This window comes from Orycteropus afer, unplaced genomic scaffold (assembly GCF_000298275.1).
Source record: "Orycteropus afer afer isolate SDZICR_OR568_19922 unplaced genomic scaffold, OryAfe1.0 scaffold00323, whole genome shotgun sequence".
NCBI classification, from domain to species: domain Eukaryota; kingdom Metazoa; phylum Chordata; class Mammalia; order Tubulidentata; family Orycteropodidae; genus Orycteropus; species Orycteropus afer.
This window is the reverse complement of record NW_006921910.1, coordinates 2,383,620-2,404,383: the sequence shown is the minus strand read 5'-3', so window position 1 is coordinate 2,404,383 and position 20,764 is coordinate 2,383,620. Positions and strand designations below refer to the sequence as shown.

Here is a 20,764-nt window from a genome sequence, read left to right as displayed (position 1 = left end):
AAAAAATATCCCCCGAAGTCTTCTTAAAACCAAATTAACAGTTTAACTTACCTAGTGAAAAAGGTCTGCCTTGGGCATTATACATCTATATGGAATCAAACTGAGAACACCAACTAGAAAGATTAGATAGGAAATTTAGAGGGCAGTGTGTTTATGTTAGTAAGGGAGAAACAACTCAGAAAGGGAAGGTGAGAATGATTACTTAATATTATCAGCGTTACTGAACTGAACATGTAGAAACTGCTGAATTGGTGTATGTTTTGCTATGCATATTTTCAAGATCAACATCAAAATAAATGGAATTTAGAGAACTAAAAAAAATCAAACAACCTATTATACTGGGCAAATCTGCTGCAAATGACCTCTATAAAGTGTTAAAAAGCAAAGATGTCACTTTGAGGACTAAGATTTGTACCTGAGCCAAGCCATGGTATTTTTAATCACATCATATGCATAAAAAAAAAACAGACAGTGAATAAGGAAGATCAAAGAAAAACTGATGCCTTTGAATGTGGTGTTGGCAAACAATATCGAACATACTGGGGACTGCCAGAAGAATGAACAAGTCTGTCTTGGAGGAAGTACAGCTGGAATGCTCCTAAGAAGCAAGAATGGCAATACTTTGTGTCATGTACTTTGGACATGCTCTCAGTAGAGACCAGTCCCTGGAGAAAGACATCATGGCTTGATAAAGTAGAGGGTTAGCACAATGGAGAAAGACCTTCAATGAGATGATTGATATAGCATAGTGGCTGCAACAATGGCCTCAAACAGAGCAACAATTTTGAGGATGGTAGTAGTACACAGGGTCACTATGAGTCAGAACAAATTCAACCTCACCTAAGAACATACTGAACACAGGCTCTGGGCCAAACTCTGTGTTGGTAGTTTCCTCACCACCTCCCTAAACCTCCAGCTCTCTAAATCCTTCCTCTAAACTGTTGAGTGTCAACCAAGGATAATTTTGCCTTCCCTTTAGAGACATTTGGCAACGTCTGTAGACATTTTCTGTTATTAAATTGGAGGGGACAAGCTGCTATTGACATTTAGTGATAAGAGACCAGAGATGTTGCTAAACATCCTACAATGCACAGAACAGCCCCACACCACAAAAAATTATCTAGCCCAAATGTCAACAGTGTTGAGGCAAATGCTTTTTAATCTTTTTTTTTTCTTCATTAATGCCTTCCTAAGAAGCCTTCTTTTAGATCCCTGGGTGATGCAAATTATTTGTGCCTGACTCTTAACCTAAAGGTTGGTGGTCTGAGCCCACCCAGTAGGGCCCCAGAAGAAAGTCTTGGTAATCTGCTTCTGTGAAGAGTGCAGCTAAGAAAGCCTTGTGGAGTGCAGTTCTACTCTGTAACACATGGGGCTGACAGAAGTCAGAATCAACTCAACAGCAATGGTTGGTCTGACTGTCTGTTAAGATTTTTCAGACAACTTTTCTCTGATTACTGCCTCCTTTGAAATTTTAGTAACACATATATATTTCTATTTGTTTATGTACTGCATGTATATCTGTGCCTTATACATAAAAAGAGTTAAGATTTTTTTCACACACCCTCTCCATGAGTCAATTTTCACCCCTTAGGGGCAGTATCACCCCACTGAGAGTGCATGCTAATCTCTACGTTCACTCTATTCCTTCCCCCTGGAATGATCTTCCCGCCAAACTTGCTCTGTAATATTAAAATTATCTCCAGATCTGTCAGTCTGGCCTCAAACATCCTCATCATGACAATTCTGTCCTCCTTAGAAGTCTAGTTTGAGTGCTCAATCAGCGCCACTTTGTACTGGTCCTCAAGTTGTCACATCTCAGATGAAGACAGGGCTATGCTTTCTACTGCTTTGTATTCCCCCAATTTCCCTAGGCTCCTCAGCCTCTAGATTGGTGCCTTGTACAAGCAGCTGGCTCTCAGATCTCCCTGCTCTGTGGCTAACCACAGATAATTCTATGAATTTGATGGAAAATAAAGTAGAAGAAGAGAGAGGGTGAAGGGAAGGAAACCCTCAAGCCGACCAAGGAACAAAGCAGCAATAAACTCACGGAAGTAGCTGATGTTTCGAACCCACTTCTGTGCTCCTTGCCCCTCAGTGCCAGGCAGACAGGGCACTTCTCGTTTTCCTAGGAACTCCTCGATGAGAGCCAAGGTGGAAAGGCTCTGGCTGAAAAGGACAACATTTGGTTCAGAAGGGTCTCAGACCCAAGGGAACCTTGTTCCCCAACAGGCCCACCCTCATGTGCAGCCTCTGACAATGGAAGCTCCTGCAGCTGACTCCCCTTAGGAGGTAACCCACAAAGGGCAACCAAGGGTATGTTCTCCCTAGCTCAGAATGTGAGCAGAGTCAACGACATATTTATTACCATCACCCTCCCTAAAAACATTCCCTAGTTTCTTAATTTCTTGCTTCCTTCATTGCACACTTCTGGTGTTTAGCTCACTGCACATTTACAAATAGCTTTCAGCATTAAAAACCAACACCTCAGGAATATACAGTAAAACCTGCAAAAGTCAGGATCTGTGTAAGGCAGAAACCTGTCATAGAAGGACAACTCAAATACCTTCCACTAAAACGAATACTAGAAATGTGTTAAGACTGCACTTGTCAAAGGTGGAAAAGTTTTGAGACCCGGAGAAACAAGGCAGCTATGTTGAGTTTCCGCGCTCACAGGTTTCACTGTCTGTTAGACCTGAGCATCTTAGGGGTCTTATTAGATAGAGAGAATCACTCAGCTGCTTCTATGTCATGAAGAGTCAGTCTCGCCAGAAGTGATCCATAATACCAGGTGAACACTAGGCTCTCCCTAGTTAGAATTTCGAAGAGTGTCTCAAGTTGAAGCCCTGACTCTGTGGCTCCTAAGGGGGCTCCTGTCACTTAGCTCTCTTTGGAGCATAATTTGGTCAGAACAAAAACATCACCTCCTTTACATCTATTTCCTTGAGAAGTCAGAACCCGATGGAGACTCAAAGCCTTGGCCCAGCTGAGAATGTGACTCTGGAACAAATCACAACACTTATTTGGGCCTTATCTATAAAGCTTAGGGAGAAGGAAAAAAAAAAAAAGAGGTTGCAGGGAGAAAAACAGGTCAGAGCAGGGGTCAGCAAACATTTCTATAAAGGGCCCAATACTAAATATTTTACTACATACAGTCCTGATGGCATTTTCTTCTTTTCTTTATTCCTTCCTTTTTTATTACAACTTTTTAAAAATGTAAAAATTATTTTAAACTATTCTTAGCTCTCGGGCCAGACCTGGCCTGAGCCATGGTTTGCTGGATTAGACTACGATCTCCTCCTCTAAGGCATCCTCCATCTCTGATGTTAGCCAGGGTTCTAAATTATTGCCTGTGGAGAAACCACTTTGGGCAAAGAAACTCCCAGAAAGGGACTAAAATGTGACAAGGCCATCACAACAAGCATACAGAGGCTCACAGCAAGCAAGGAGGGCTGGCATAGCCTGGGGTGTTCTCACTCTGCAGAAGCTGTGTCACTCCTTATCATAAGACACACAGCCTCACCTGGAACTTCCCCTCCTACCTGAACACAAGGATCTTGTCCCCAAGCTTCACACTTTCCTCAATCAAGTGGAAAAGCAGTACCATCTTGGGAGAGTTCTCTAAGACTCCAGTCTGATAATTTGTCAGAAGGTCTTTTGCCTGCAAGAGAAAAACAAGGAATTCAGAACAGGTCCAAGGGCAGATCACCAGAAGTAAAATCCTTCCTTTGAGAGCTATTGCATTGTGGTAAATTGTGGTCAATGTCATGAGACAAAGTGTATGTGAACTGCTGTACGGAAAGTGAATTTGCTCTGTAAATTTTCACCCAAATGAAATTAAAAAATAATAATAATAAACCTGTAAGTGTGTGTATTAAAAAAAAAAAAATCCTTCCTTTGAGGCACCAGCTCACCAATCCCTTTTTGGTTCTCTGCAAAGATCTTGGTAGAACAGTACACTGTGCAGTCCCCACCCTCTCCCCAGGTAGGCCTTACACGGTCCCTTCCCAGCAGTAGTTTATGCCCACAGAAGACCTGCTTGACTCACCCATTCGTACGTGACAATGTTGTTGCCTCGCTCCTGGAAAGGATTGAAGCCAACCCCCTGTAGGAACTTGCTATTGGTTGCCTCTCCCACTGAGGAGGTCAAGGCACTGTCCTCCCCCTTGCTTTTTGTCCCCTGTGATGGACAGCGGGTGCTGGTCCCTGCTGAGCCAAGCTCTTCCACGTCTAGGTCTTGCTCATTGGCCAGGCTTTCCTTCTGAAGGGCTTCATACAGCACATCGGGGTGATTCCAGATCTGAGGCCCAAGGAAAAGGAGAGATGGCACATGGCAGAGCACAACCACCTTCCACAGCACACACTGTCACACCAGAAATTAAAGTATCCTCAACCCCTTCACAGCCAAAGAGCCTACACACTTGCTTTCATCAACTGCACTGAAGCCATGACACTACAAATGGGGGCAATCATACTAGCAGCGTGCCAGTGTGTTTGATACATAATCAAAAAGGCTGCATCAGAAATCTTGCATTGTTATTCACATGAAAGTAAGAATATTTGTTTCCCAGGCAGCTACTCAACTATCAAACAAGACCAAAAGTCATTTCAGGGACTATTTCTGACAGAAACCGAGAATTACAGGGAGGCTGGGCGTTCTGCACTGCCACTGCAGCATCCTCACAGACCATGTCTGTTTCAGCTACCTGGCCCTGGTGTAGGACTGTGGCTACAAAAGAAATATTTTGAAACCCCAACTGTCCCTGTATACAACACACCTTCAACTGACTTAGTGAATCAGTGGTCAATTGGGAATCAGACCTAACAGGTCTGCTGAGAGCTCAGCCAGAGGTAAGAAATCAAAGAAAAGGTCCCTAAGTAGGCAAAGGACACACTTGGCAAGATCAAAGCCAAGACCTGCTCACGAGGATTTGTGCTAAAGACACCTGAATCTTGTCCCAGACACCTGAGTCTTACTGCCCCCAAACCATCTCAATCAATATGAGGATGAAAGAAATCTCAATTTGATTAAATCTAGAATTGGATGGAAGGTACCCTTAATACTCTGTGTCTAAGCTAAGTATTTCTTGAATCTTTATGATGATAGCAGTAAAAAATTCTGCTCTACAATGTTCCTCCACCAGTCCCCTGTTCCAGATGGGAAAAAAAAAGATCAAGAAAGGAAGTGATTTCTCAAGTTTGGGACAGTAAATTGTACAGCTGAGTTGCACAATGAGAACAACTCTCCTTGGAGCTCCCAATCCTCTAGTGCAGTGGCTCACTCTTTCTTCTCTTATCAAAGATGAGGAGTAGCTCTCTCCTGACTATGTGTTTCCTTAGTTCTCATCTTATTCTTGCCAGAGGCTCCAACCCACCTTGCAGCACACACAGAAAGCCTTAAGGGGGTTCAGCCCCAACCAGCCGCTGCTCCCACAGTCCCGGAAGCGGTCCATGAATTGTGTGTACAAATCTCGCTGGATCTTGGAGAGCCGCACCAGGATCACATTTTCTTCTTTGGCAGGGAGATGAATCTTCAACACAGTGTGGCCTCTCCTACAGAAGTGAAGAGGTCAGCAGTGGCAGACAGTGTGGCCAGGAGGGGTCAGTGCAGGATAAACCCAGAAACACTGCACTCCTGCCAAAACCTCCCTCGGATGATCTCAACACATACCTCTCAACACACATCCACATCCCTGCAATAGTGAAGACTGGTTCCATAACCATCAAGAAGAAATTGATTAAAGGATAAAGAACTAAAGTAAAGAGGCAGAGTAACCTGTGCTAGGTCACTGACAGAGTGACAGAGACCATGGTAACTCTGGCTCTTACCCTGATTGAGAGCTGCCTCTGAGCTTTCTCTACACATGCTGTCTGAACAAGGATAACCAAACCTTTAAACTAGCTTTGTAAGTTTAAACTAGCCTGAGCTACATCTACCGAAAAGCTGAAATCTGGTGAGGTCACACCCCTAGAGTCACCATCTCTACTTTTTTCACCCAAGTCAGCAGAATGCTATCTCATTCTCACTTCTCTCAGCAAGTAAGGCAGATGTCCCTAGTGACTTCAAAGATGAACTTCTGAGAGAAGCATCTCTAGGTAAAATTTTCAGGGGACTAAAACAGTAGACATCCACTGCCTCCTAGCTAGTCACACAAAAGAAACTTTTATTACTGTCCCACTAAGAAGGGATCCACCCATTGTAACAACATCTCCCCCTTCGTAATAGTCTTGGTCTATCTGCTGCACTGGAGGCTGAGGATTCAGAACTCAGGGCTCAAAGGATGGCTCACCGCTGCACAAAGCCCTCCAAGAGACTATGCAGGACATGGCTCCGGTACCGCATGAGACGGACGTCCTGAGGTGTGCTGTCAACACACTGGCCATTCAGGATGGGGCGTTCAAACATGTTGCTGAACTCCTGCCTGGTTCCAAGAAAGTCCGGGCGCACAAAGTCCACCATGCACCAGTACTCGATGAGGTTGTTCTGCAGGGGGTACCCAGTCAGTACCACCCGGCGGCGAGACCGAATGTTCTTCAGGGCCTGTGAGGTGCTGGCCTGGCAGTTTTTGATGCGGTGTCCCTCGTCACAGATCACCACATCAGGGCCAGGGCGGCATAAGGCCTTCTCAAACTCTAGGGAGGGAAGAGGATCCGGAGTCAGAGGGTGAGAGGGCCTGCTCTTAGTCAATAATATGAGAAGTAGGGGTACCCTGGAGGAGACAGAAGAAATGAAGGAAGCAGGAAAGCAAGAGTCAGCCCCCAGTGGTGAAATGGAGCCAATCATACAAGCTCCTGTGCATTTGGTGTGAAGCTAACCTGGACTGTTGACTCTTGCAGTAACTATCTCTTTTTTCTCCTTCCCTGCCCTTATTACTATTATTTTGTTTTCCTTTTGGCTAAGAGTAAAACTAGTTTATTTTTCTAGGGCTTATACCAATTGGGCAGAAGAAGAGTACCAACCGAAGATTATAAAAATATTCCTGGATGAAACCGATGGAAATAATACAAACACTTCAGTGGGCTCTCACCAAATATGAGGGTTGGCTGGTGGCAGCTAGCTAAAGGATTGGGTCTTCCCGCAGTTATTTATCAGTCATTAATAAATGGCAAATTCATTTCACAGAAGCAAACTAGAACACAGCCTCATACAAGAGACCTAGAAAATGAAACAGCCTCTGTATCCTTAAAAACTTTCTTCTCTATGTGAACCGCTGTATGGAAAATGAATTTGTTCTGTAAATCTTCACCCAAATCACAATTAAAAAAAAAAAAAAAAAACTTTCTTCTCAAAAGCAGCAAAGGCACCTCAGAAGAGAAAACAGAACTAGAACCACACAGGAATGGCAGTCTGGGGTCAATTTTATTCTGTCTTTACATTAGTGATTAAAACACTTTATAAATATTTTCTTAATGCTTTCTCAGAACATCTCTAAGAAGTGATAAAGGGGGTAGCTACTCTCCCAACTGCTCTATGAGAGAAACAGGGCCAGACTGGCAGGGGAAATATCCTCCAAGTCAGTCTGCAGCCAGGCCAAGTGGAACCCCACTGTCTGCAAAGGAAGCAGCACCTTCTAAGAGCCAACAGAAGTCATCCCACCCATCCTGGGGGCCAACATTTCCGGTTCATGACAACAACTCACATCAATAAAGCACTTCACACTTGACCAGTTACTACTGGTAGACACTATTTCTCTTTTTTCCTGAAAGACCCCCAAGCTTACACTCAGGATAAGTTGCCCACCTCTCCGAAACTCCTGCTGCCGATCTTCCTCATCCAGATCAATGATGACCGGGTGAGAACGTTTCTTGGTTTTCTTCGGTCTACCTGTGGCAAAGGATTTCTTCAGGGTGAGGAGTCTGTACATTTCATAACCCATCAGCAGCACCCCACCCTCTGACACCCAATCAGCCATCACTTTAGCACGAGCTGCCATCGTCCTGCAAGAGTGAACAGAGAGAATTGTGTGATATGTGAATTCTATCTCAATAGAACTGGTTAAAAAAAAAAAAGTCAACAGAGAGACAGTATTATTGCTTCTGCTGTTCCCTGAGAAGAATTTCTCACAATCAAAGCTGTGTTGATATGCATTCAGAATTCCTTATTGCCGAAGACTTCATGTGACAGCAAGCACAGGGCTGGCCAGCTGCCCAAGGACTTCCCCGACAGCATTCTAGAGATACTAATTGCACTAAGGATGCACTGGGTAATTGATGATGGTTAAACAGCAAGAAACACAGTAGTTCAACAGCACAAAGCAAGTGAAAATGACAGTCCTCTTGGACGTCCACATACAACTACAGTTCTACGTTGGAAGGAGATTTTCAAGCTATTCTATTAATAAATATAAGACAGTAGAAGGAAGGGTGACAGTCTATACTTCACCTGCTTCAGCACCAGTGAGTAAAGAGCCAAGGACACGCAGGAAAGGAAGAAGAGTAATGGAAACCAAATGACCCTCAGCATAGTTACTCCATTCCTAAACAAGTGAGCCTTGTCTGTATTTCATTAACTGCATGTGGCCTCATGGTCCCCAAATCTAAGCAAAGCAGGGCAGGTTGGGCTACTCAGTCTCCTCACTTAGAAGCATGTGGCCAAACATCACAGCCTCTGCAGAAAAAGGAAGTCTACCCTTTCAATTATCCAAGCCAGCGAAAGGAAAGGGTAGCAGGGATAGCTGGCTCGGACCAAGAAATAGCTTTAGATTTTTAGAAATCAGGTTGACTTTATGGAATGGAGATATAAAACTTTTCATTTAAATCTAAAACAAAAACAAAGTCTGCATCTTTTGAAGCTTTGGAAGTTGTACCACTAAAGGTCAACTGTAGATCAATGCTTAAAAGAAGAGACTGATGATTAGGTTTCTAAGAAAAGAAAGATGTAAAAGATAGAGTTAGGAGATGGAAAGTCCATCCTATCATGTTGAACTTTATTACTATACCCATGGGAAAATGTGACTCTGCATGCAGATATTCAGGATATAAAAGCAACTTCAAACAGAAAACAGGACATTTCCTTGGCTTTAATGAAAAGCTACATATAGGGAAATAATAAATAGCAAGAACAGTGAGAGGGACACAGCAGAAAAACAAAAGGAATCTGGGAGGACCAGGCATATACCCCACATACACCCCAACTGACTGCCCTGATACCTGAGTCCCCAACAGAAGTCTAAAAGACAAGGGGCAGAAAGGAAAGGACAGGCCACCTACTTGTGCTCATCATTCAGGATGTGAACTTTAAAGAATCGAGGCTGGACTTCTTCAGGTTTGTTGTCAGCTGGAAGGGCTTCAGGAGCTGGAAGCCACATGTTGAACTCTGCCAGCCAATTCTGAAGAGTATTAACCTGTCAGAAAGACAAATTCAAAAGAAGGTTTTAAGGAACAAACTCTAAGCTGAGCTTTTCAGCTTTTTAGCTTCCAATAAGGCATCAACCCAGAGCTCTTCAGATGGATTAATAAGTGGAATCTTCCCAAACTCTTACCGGCACAATGGCAAGGACTGTTTTGGCTGGTGTGTGGCGGAAGAGGACATCAATGAAGGAGATCACCTGCAAAGTTTTCCCTAGACCCATACTGTGGGCTAGGATACAGCCAAAGCCACTGCTGGTCTTAAATCTCTCCAGAGACTCTACCAGGTTATCATACAGGAACCGGATCCCACCAATCTGACAAAGATCAACAAAGACAAATGTCAGAGGGGCTGGCAAACACCAGCGCTCTGGATTTATTCTCTTTGGGATCACTCAGAATCAAGTAAATGAGCAGGTATTATAACAGACAACTAGTATGAACAGCTACAGAAATTTCCCTGCACCCTGACTGGCCTATTAGATGGTGACAGTCTACTTGGAGAAAACACAGAAGAGCATTCACCTGGTACAATATTCCATCTGATGCAAGAATCTGCAGTACCCAGATTACTGGCAGCATCTTCCACTCAACTTTGGCTTGGTGGCTGTCGACCTTTGGGGACCTCACCTCCTCAAGGCAGCCCATTCCAGAAGGAGCAGTTGTTGTTAGAGCTCTTATGTTGAGTCAATCTCTGCCTTTATTGAACTTCCACCCACTGGTACCGGTTCCAGGCTCTGGATCAATAGCACTCTGCTCCCTCCTCTCCATTGGAAAATCCCTAACACATCTGACTCTCAAGTCTCTTTTGGAGCTACAACTACCTAATTAAAACACTGCTCTTAAGAGAGTATCTCCATTACTCTCACTGATTCCACAGAAGGAAATCAAGGTTATTAAGGCAAAAAATTCAGGGCCTCCTACATGATAGGACAGACCTCAGCCCTTTCTATTTGTCAGGAATCTTGAAGCATCAATTGCTAGAGGGAAGGCTCACACCTTTCCAATAGCTCTTGGTACCACAGGCTGTGTTGCTAATTACCACCAGCAGGTAGTGTTCACAGCAAGAGAGCCAAAAGGAAAAGGAGAGTCAAGATTTGTTGTACCTGATGTGGTTTCACTGCCTGTGCCAACTGTGGGGCCAGGAAGACATTCTCCTCCTCTGGTGGGTGGTTCAAGTTGACAAGGACCCTCCCCAGAGCATCACGCTGATTTAAGACATCATTCACATGGGTGCCCCCCTTCTCCTCTTCCTCATCCTCCTCGCTGACAGACTCACTGCTGTCCACAATGTGTAGAGTGTCCTCCTCTCCCGAGCTCAGTTCAATCACCTCTGAGATAATCAAAAACAACAAAAAATATTTATCCCAGAGAGCAGGTATAATTTACTCCCTATTGTCAGAGCAGCAGAGCACAGAAACTTAAAGTGAGAACTTGTCATCACTTCCAAAAATTCTGATTTTTATCTTTTTTCTCTGCTACCTTCAATTTAGGAGCTCTGGTGGCATACTGCCTTAGGCATTGACTGCTAACCTGAAGGCTGGCAGTTCAAACCCACCAGCCACTCTTTGGAAGGAAGACCTTCAATTTAAACCAAGGGAAAAACTAAGGAGCCGCAGGGAAATGTGTCAAAGCCAGACCCCAAACTAAATGATGAATGGCTAAACTCTTTTCTCTTTAAATGGACTGCCGATCTCAGTGGAAACACTGGGTGAGGAGGAAGTAGAGGCACCTCTAGCTCAATCTTACCATCTCGACTGCTTTTTTCATCCTCACTGCCACTGCTGCTGTCCAAACAAATGACTTCCTGGGCCAAGACTCGAGGAGGCAGTTGGGGACCATCACTTGCTCTTAGGGCAATTTCTTCTAGGAAAACGGTAGAATGGAATGTCAGCATAACATTTAGCTCAAACAAATTTCCCAAAATAACTAACTCACCATTCCTCCTCCTCTGCTGTTTTCATGGAGAGTAAGTACCCTCTGAGGAAAGAAGTGTAGGCCATCTAAAAAAACGTAGTCCTCTTTCCAAATTCCCTTTCCCGACTGGTTCTTACTTCCTGGTACCCACCTGGCCACTGGAAAAGGTCCCAATCACTTGGCATATTAAAATCCAAAGTTATGGGAAGAAAATTTAAATATAAGCAATTTGAGGAGTACATCTTGATTTTTTAAATGAAATCCTTCTGATCCTATATGTCCAAGAAGCTGAATGACTCCAACGGGTTCCCAAGAGGTCCACAAGCTAATCTCAGATCTGCCATAACCGCTGTGCGTGCTGAGGAACGCCTCTTCATGAAGTACAGGGCCTTCCCTGCAACCTTTAATGCTTACCAGGGAGGAACTCCAGAGGAACGGTGGGAATGGGAGCTGCATAATCTTTCCTCTGCTGCTCCAGGCGTTTCCTTCTTTCCAACTCTTCCTGTTGTGCTGCTTTGGTAACTGGCTCTAATTGATCCTCTCGGAGCAGCTTTCTAAACAAGAGAGTGCAAACTTGGGTTCGCTTAAGATTTGGGCAATGTAATGTCAAAGCTAAATAGAGGGAAATAGCCACTGCCAAGCTCAGAGAGTTGACAGGGAGGAAGAGAAGCTCCATTAGTCCCACCACACCCTACAGTGAGCAGGAGAAAAAGTGGGACTTCAAGGTACAGGTGGTTATAGACTAATATATGTTTGATATTATTTAACTTCCTGATAGATGCCCTGCCAACTTGTATCTGTACATAACATATCAAAAGTTAACATGGTTATACATGTGATTCACAAAGCTGAAAAACAATACTAAAAAATAGAGTTGTTATGTGAGGAAGTGGAATTATGGATGATTCTATTTCCTTAGTTCCCAAACTTGGGGTAATACTGTCAAGTTATTATGTTTTTGTTTTTTTTAAAAAAAAAGTAGGGCAGGGGGTGGGGAAAATACAATCTATTTCCCTCCAACTGCACAAGTGGTTATTTGGTAGAAGGAAGGACTGCTGGACATTCAGAAAGTAAAGGAAGCTCATATTTGCTCAGCTCTTCACTCCAAGAAGAAGCCCTGCTTTGGGCCAATCTCCTGCCACCTGGAGTGGCATTCTAAGATGAGAACTCAGCTTATTTTATCTCCTCTTATTGTGAGACAGAAGTAAAAACAGAGGAAGAAACAAAGCTTCTAACCCAGAACCTATCATCCTTGGCTTGCCTCCCATAATCTACAGAGAATGAGACACACCCCTAGTAGTCAATGGCCATCCATATCCTTTCTGCAACTTCTGACAGCCCATTTCCATGGTCCTGAGGTACATCTTCATTATTAATGAGGACCTCCAGCATGCACTTTCCTCCTCTGGAAAGAGGACTCTCCTGCTAACATCAGTCCTCCTCCTATCAGCAGCCTTAAAATGAAAGTATTACACTTTTACACCTGCATAGCTCACCGTATGTTTCTCCTCATGTGGGAGGGCTTCTGAGCTCTCTTCTTTTTGGGGTCCTCAGAGGCTAAGCTCTTATCTTGGTGACACCTAAGCGGCTCTGAAGGCTCAGACTGAGATGAGGTAGTTGAAGTGCATCGTGGCAGCTGCTGCCCATCTTCCCCCAGCTGGGCACACATGCCTTCCAGGGATGGGTCTAAAAAGACAAGGGGAAGAAATGCCAGTGGCCAACTTTCCAAAAATAAAATCCAAACACTGCCATCAAGTCAATTCCAACTCAGCAACTCCCATTGGGTTTCCAAGGCTGTAAATCTTTACAGAAGCAGACCACCTCATCCTTCTTCTACCAACTTTGGGGGTGGGGGTTTGGTGTCAAACACACCTGTCTTCAAACTTAACTCATGAATTCATCAGCTGGTGACCTAAGGTATTATTTAAACCTCTCTGAAACTTAATGGGCTTATTTATAAAGTGAGGGTGGTGATGCATACATTTTAGAGCTGTCGTGAGGACAAGTATGCATGCCTAAAACCAAGCCCAGCTCCAAGGAGGCCCACAACAACGATGTCCATCACTCTTACTATAACTTAGCAGTACCTTGAGACAACAAGGAAACTTCATGGCCTCAGACTGCTCAATAAAAGACAGGATTTGAAACACCTACGTTCCCAGTAAAGCTCATACTCCTTGTATGACTTTATGTAAGACCCTTCACCTTTCATCTGCAAACAACGAGACTAATCCCCTTTTAGTGTCTCAAAGCACTCATTCATCCAATTCATCAATCATTTAATAAGAGCATATATCCTTGGAAGGAAGATGGGGCAATCTACTTCCGTAGGGATACTGCCTCGGAAACCCAAGGAGGGGTTGCTATGGGTCAGGTCCAACTCGACGGCACATAACAACAACAACAACAACAACATACCATATGGCAAGCACTGTTCTAGATGCATCAAGAGAAACATATAAGGCTCTTTCCCTTCAAGGAATTTGTGTTCTATTTACGGAGACCTATCATGTTTAAACACAGACACAATAAAGCAAGGTGTGTATAGAAGGGGTAAGCCAAAAGATCTAAAGAGTTCAGAGGTGTGACATCACTCTTCCACATGAGTTAATTAGCTAATCCAAGAATAACTGTACTAGCATCACAGGACTATAAGAGACACTATTCACTGGATGATCACAAAAGGACATATGTGTCCATATATGGGTGGCAAAATATGAGTTAGGCTTTGAAAAATGAGTAGACTATCTAAAGGTAACATTTTGGAGGTAAGATAAAAGGGATGAGATTCCCAACAGAAGGAATGTCATTTGTAGCATCAAACACCAACAAGGTCTGGGGTTCGTGTGCATATCCCTCTCCTGCGCCTACTAAACGGTATTCTGTTCACTGGGTCAGCAGGACTTGAAGTCACAAAGACTAAGCTTGTCCCTAAATCCTCCAGAGCCTTCTAGGTGCACAAAACATCTTTTCCAAAGGTAAGAAGAATTCAAAATTACAACATAAATGTGGTAAATGACATGCTCTGGTCAATGCCTCTTGGTTCTTAGGGAGGAATATGCCATGAGAGATTGTTTGTCAACCAAACTTCAACTTCATTCAGATTTCACCAGTTTTCTACTAATATCCTTTCCTGTTCTAGGATCCAACCCAGGATACCATGTTGTATTTAGTCACATGACTCCTTAAAAACAAAACCCATTGTCACTGAGTCAATTCCAACTCATAGTGATCCTATAGGACAGAAAAGAAGTGTCACATAGGGTTTCCAAAACTGTAAATCTTTACAGAAGCAGACTGCCACATCTTTCTCCTGTACATGGCTGGTGGGCTTGAACTACTGATCTCAGTCTCCCTTAATCTGTGACAGTTTCTCAGTCTTTTCTTGTTTTATATTACCTTGACACATTTTTGAAAAGTACTACTCAGGAATATTCCCTGAAATCTTCTTAAAACAAAATACACTAGCTTAATTAGTAAAGAATATCTGCCTTATGAGCTGAACATTTACATTAGGTAGATAATACTCCTTGGAGAGATCAATCATGGGAGAATAGAAGGGCTGTGTTTGTACAGGGATATAGCTCAGGGGACAGGAGTGCACAGGAAGGAAGGATACAGGGAAGAGGTAACTATGGGAAGGAAGTGGGAGGGGAGCTGTTACTCTGTGGGAAATTGTAGTCAATGTCATGAGACAAAGTGTATGTGAGCTGCTGTATGGAAAGTGAATTTTCTCTGTAAACTTTCACCCAAATAAATAAAAATTAAAAAAAGAAAAGAATATCTGCCTTGAGATTATCTATATGGGATCACATAACAGAAACTCAAAAGATTAGATAGAAATCTTAGCAGGCAGTGAGTTTATGTTAATGGAGGAATAACAACTCAGAAAAAGGAGAATGAAAATGGCTGGATGACTCAAAGAATGTAATAAACGTTTCTCAACTGAACATGTACAAGCTGTTGAACTGGTATATGTTTTGCTGTGTATATTCTTCACAACAACAAAACAAATAATTTAAAAAAAAGCGCTGGTCAGGTATTTTATAGAATCTCTCTCACATTGGGTTTGTCTAATGCTGTCTCATGATTAGATTGGGGTTACTTGGACATGTCATCAGGAAAGACCAAGCACTAGGAAAGGACATCATGTTTGGTAAAGCAGAGGGTTCGTAAAAACAAGGGTAACCCTCAATGAGATGGATAGACAACAATCATGAAGATGGCACAGGACCAGGCAATGTTTTATTCAGATGAAGCTGATGATGATTCAATAGTAACTAATAACAACAATGTTTTGTTTTGTTTTGTTTTTTTAAAAAGAGTACCACAGAGATGAAATGCCCTTCTTATCACATCATATCAGACGGTACATAATAGCAGAGTAACTTATCACTGGTGGTGGTAACTAGATCAGTTGGTTAAGGTGGTATTGGTTCCTCCACTATAAAATTACTAGTTTTCCCTTCATATAGCTCTGATGGCACAGTGGATAAAACACTAAAAACTCCCAACCAAAAGGTTAGCAGTTTGAGCACATCATCCATTCCACAGGAAAAACATGAAGCAATTTGTTTCCCTAAAGATTTACAGCCTTGTCAACTCTATGGGGCAGTTCTATTCTGTTTGATAGGGTCACTATGAGTCAGAAATGATTGGATGGCAGTGGGTAGGTTTTTATAGTCTATTCATTAGAATCAAGTCACAAGGAAGAGAGGGGAGGAGAGCTTTTTATGGTTGGGGATTATAATTGGGGCTGTGAAATCAAATGTGTATGAACTGTTAAGAGTTAAATGAATCTGCTTTGTAAATCTGCACCCAAATCACAATAAAAAATTGAAAGGGAAAAAAAAAAAAAAAGAATTAAGTCATGAAGTCCAGTTCACACTCAAGGGGAAGAGAATTAAGCTCCATCTCCTGGAGGTAAGAACATCAAATAATTTCCAAACATATGTTAAAACCACAACAAAAGCAAGTATTTGGAGGAGATATCTTGAGCCTATGTAAATATCCTGTTTCTTCTTTAAAGTTTCACTCACTAATTTTAGCATTCATCAGTGGATCTTATCTGGAGCAATTATTACTGTCATATTCATTTTTTTTTAATTACCGTCATATTCTAATGACGGTTTTCTATTTCTCTCTTTGCTTCTATACTTATCATTTGGATTTCTTCTACAAGGAAGATTTATTCTTTCACTCTCATTTATTTATTTAGCCATTTTTTTATATCAGTATTGACTCAGGTGTCTGATAAAGTAACAAACATTCAACGCTGGAAGCTTCTTTGGTAAAGGAAGGCAGATTGCTGTTAAGTCCTGACCAGTGAACCAGTGAGCTGGTGTCCCACACTGAAAGATGTACCATGGGTCATCATCCTATGCACTCAACTACACTAACAAATTAATGACAAGTGGGCTGTCTCATTAGCCAGTGACTGAGCTGGGGAATCATAATGCTGCAGACATTCCATACTGCTCACCTTCTGAAACTCAGTATGTTGTTGTTGTTATTTGCCATCAAGTTGGACCCGACTCATAGCGACCCCTCCTTGGGTTTCCGAGGCAGTATCACTACGAAAGTAGATTGCCCAATCTTCCTTCCGAGGAGTGGCTACCTCCTTGTCCCATTATAATTCTAGGTTCCCTATGGTGCCTTTCATATTGGAGTTGGAAATTAATGTTTCCTGAATGAATGAACAAACTCTGGCCTGCCTAGCTCCATGGAATTCCATTCTCCCAACACACTGATCAGTCCAGGAGAGCATAAAACTCCAGGACTCAGTCAGCCATGCTGGAAGACAGTACTTACATATGTGGAGAACATAAACTTCAATTATATATCCTAATTAAAGATCAGAAATAAGAAAGTAAAGGAGGAATCAGAAATGGCATGCATTTTTTTGAGTCACAAAACAAGTGTTCCTTACACATATACACACATACACAAACACACATCACGTGACCTTGTAGACCATATCTTTGTTTTAAACCTCCCTACATGACACTGCCACAAACCAGCCATTTGTTGGCTCTCCTGCTCCCTGCTTTTAGTTACACACAACACACATTTGAGCATCTGTTATATGCCAGGACATGAGCCAAAGTGAAGTACAAACATGTATGCAGTGTGTGTGTGGCTACTATATTGTCTGACACTGTGCAGGAAGACTAGCCCCTTGGGTTGAAAGGCACTCCAAATAGGACTGGGACAGAGCCGCCTCATCAGAGGAGAACCCACTTTAATGATATGAATAAAGTAAATCTTTCAGGACCTCCACGTGCTCATGTGGCACAACTCAAATTGAGAAGAAACAGCTGAAAATATCCATTAATGATCGGAACATGGAATGTACAAAGTATGAATCTAGGAAAATTGGAAGTTGTCAAAAATGAAATGGAACACATAAAAATTGATATCCTAGGCATTAGTAAGCTGAAATGGACCGGTTTTGGCCATTCTGAATCAGACAACCAGATGATCTACTATTCCAGGAATGACCACTTGAAGAATGGCATGGCATTCATCATCACAAGGGATGTTTCAAGATCTGTCCTGAAGAACAATGCTGTCAGTGATAGGATAATATCCATACGCCTACAAGGAACACCCCTTAAAACCACTATTATTCAAATTTATGCACCAACCACCAAAACCAAAGACGAGGCAATTGAAGATTTTTATCAACTTCTGCAGTCTGAAATTGACCAAAAATGCAATCAAGATGTGTTGATTATCACTGGAGATTGGAATGCAAAAGTTGGAAACAAAGAAGAATCACTCGTAGTTACATTTTTTCAACAACACAAATGGCGGCTACACATGTGGACTTCACCAGATGGAGTACACAAGAATCAGACTGACTGCATATGTGGCAAGAGGTGATGGAAAAGCTCAATATCTTCAGCCAAAACAAGGCCAGGAGCTGACTGTGGAACAGACCATCAACTGTTCATATACAAGTTAAACTTGAAGGTGAATACAATTAAAACAAGTCCATGAGAGCCAAAATATGACTTTGATAGTATCCCTCCTGAATTTAGAGACCATCTAAAGAATAGATTTGATGCATTGAACACCGATGACTGAAAACCAGAAGAATTGTGGGATGACATCAAGAGCATCATCCATGAAGAAAGCAAGAGGTCATTAAAAATACAAGAAAGAAAAGACCAAAATGGATGTGAGAAGAGACTCTAAAACTTCCCCTTGAGTGAAGAATAGCTAAAGTAAATGGAAGAAATGACAAGATAAAAGAGCTGAACAGAGATTTCAAACAGCAGCTCAAACAGACAAAGCCAATTACTATAATGAAATGTGCAAAGACCTGGAATTAGAAAACCAAAAGGGAAGAACACACTCAGCATTTCTCAAGCTGAAAGAACTGAGGAAAAAAATTTAAGCTTCAAGTTGAAAGATTCTATGTGCAAAATATTGAATGATACAGGAAGCATCAAAAGAAGATGGAAGGAATACACAGAGTCACTGTACAAAAAGAACTGGTCAATCTTCATCCATTTCAGGAGGTGGCATATGTTCAAGAACCAGTGGTACTGAAGGAAGAAGTTGAAGCTGCACTGAAGGAATTGGCTCCAGGAATTGACAGAATATCCACTGAGATGTTTCAACAAACAGATGACCCGCTGAAGGCACTCACTCAGCTATGCCAAGAGATTTGGAAGACAGCTACCTGGCCAACTAACTGGAAGAGATCCATATCTGTACCCATTCCAAAGAAAGGTGATCCCACAGAATGTAGAAATTATGGAACAATATCATTAATATCACATGCAAGTAAAATCTTACTGAAGATAATTCAAAAACGGTTGTAGCAGTATATTGACAGAGAACTTCTAGAAATGCAAGCTGGATTCAGAAGAGGATGTGGAACAAGGGATATCATTGCTGATGTCAGATGGATCTTGGCTCAAGGCAAAGAAAATCAGAAAGATGTTTACTTGGGTTTTACTGACTATGCAAAAGCATTTGATTGTATGGATCATAACAAATTGTAGATAACATTGAGAAGAATGGGAATTCCAGAACACTTAATTGTACTCATGAGGAACCTGTACATTGACCAGGAGGCTGTCATTCGAACAGAACAGAGACACTGCAGGCTTTAACATCAAGAAGGGAGTACATCAGGGTTGTATCCTTTCACCATACTCATTCAATTTGCATGCTGAGCAAATAATCTGAGAAGGTGGACTATATGAAGAAGAATGTGGCATCAGGATTGGAGGAAGAATCATTAACAACCTGCAATACGCTGATGACACAACGTTGCTTGCTGAAAGTGAGGATGACTTGAAGTACTTACTGATGAAGATTGAAGAATACAGTCTGCAATATGGATTACATCTCAATATAAAGAAAAATATCCTCACAACTGGACCTATAAGCAGCATCACAATAAACTGAGAAAAGATTGAAATTGTCAAAGACTTCACATTGCTTGGTTCTACAATCGACACCAATGGAAGCAACAGTCAGGACATCAGACAATGTACAGCACTGAGCAAATCAGCTGCAAAGGACCTCTTGCAAGTGCTGAAGAGCAAAGATGTCTCCTTGAGGACTAACATGCCCCTGACACAAGCCATGGTATTTTCAATCGTCTCATATGTATGTGAGAGCTGGACAATGAATAAGGAAGACTGAAAAAGACCTGATGCTTTTGAGCTGTGGTGTTGGCAAAGAATGCTGAATGTACCGTGGACTGCTAAAAGAACTAACAGGTCTGTCCTGGAGGAAGTGCAGCTGGAATGCTCCTTGGAGGTGAGAATGGCCAGACTTCGGCTCACATACTTTGGTCATGTTGTCAGAAGGGACCATTCCCTGGAGAAGGATATCATGCTTGGTAAGGCAGAGGGTCGATGAAAGAGGGGAAGGCCCTCAACGAGATGGACTGACACAGTGGCAGTGGTGATGGGCTCAAGTATAGCAAGGATCATGGAGCTGGTGCAGGACCAGGCAGCGTTTTGTTCTGCTGTGCACAGGGTTACTATGAGTCAGGGACAACTTGACGGTACCTAACAACAACAACAACTGGATCCTCAGCAGGCTGTTTACAAAACGCCTCCCCAAAAGAGTAGAGCCCAGGGCTAGTAAGAAGCACTGGGAATGCGGCATGAGCCTTGGCTCTGAACATGTTCCACCTGCTAAGGAAGAGAGGAGCTATTACTCTGTTCGGTCAGACACGAGAACTAAAAAATGAAGCCACAAGTGTGCCGAGTTGCTCTGCCAAATTCCCTATCCTCTTAAAACAGCCCTCTCCAATTTCCATCTGAAACGCAGTAGGAAAAAAGCTCAGTCCTTCATTTCTACGCTGTTGTCACATAATATCGCAATCACCTTCCTCCTTGCTCAGCCTGGAATTCTTCCTTCCTAAATTGTTATTAGGAGCTCTGGTAGCGTAGTGCCTAAGGCACTTGACTGCTAACCAGAAGGCTGGCGGTTCAAACCCACCAGCCACTCCTTGGAAGGAAGGTTGGGCAAT

At 42.6% G+C, this 20,764-nt stretch overlaps 1 protein-coding gene across 1 annotated transcript in view; it reads right to left on the bottom strand.

Moving 5' to 3' along the window:
• The window catches only part of RAD54L2 (RAD54 like 2), a 90,107-nt gene that overhangs the window by 28,430 nt on the left and 40,913 nt on the right, over positions 1–20,764 (bottom strand). Inside the window, exons 2-13 of the mRNA XM_007952024.2 lie at positions 12,759–12,948; positions 11,677–11,816; positions 11,095–11,211; positions 10,452–10,678; positions 9,480–9,662; positions 9,208–9,341; positions 7,739–7,935; positions 6,288–6,630; positions 5,373–5,550; positions 4,046–4,297; positions 3,540–3,658; positions 2,048–2,166 (exon numbers count right to left, since the gene is read on the bottom strand). Of these exons, the coding sequence (XP_007950215.1) occupies positions 2,048–2,166; positions 3,540–3,658; positions 4,046–4,297; positions 5,373–5,550; positions 6,288–6,630; positions 7,739–7,935; positions 9,208–9,341; positions 9,480–9,662; positions 10,452–10,678; positions 11,095–11,211; positions 11,677–11,816; positions 12,759–12,948 (2,199 nt within the window). The remainder of the gene's footprint in view (positions 1–2,047; positions 2,167–3,539; positions 3,659–4,045; positions 4,298–5,372; positions 5,551–6,287; positions 6,631–7,738; positions 7,936–9,207; positions 9,342–9,479; positions 9,663–10,451; positions 10,679–11,094; positions 11,212–11,676; positions 11,817–12,758; positions 12,949–20,764) is intronic.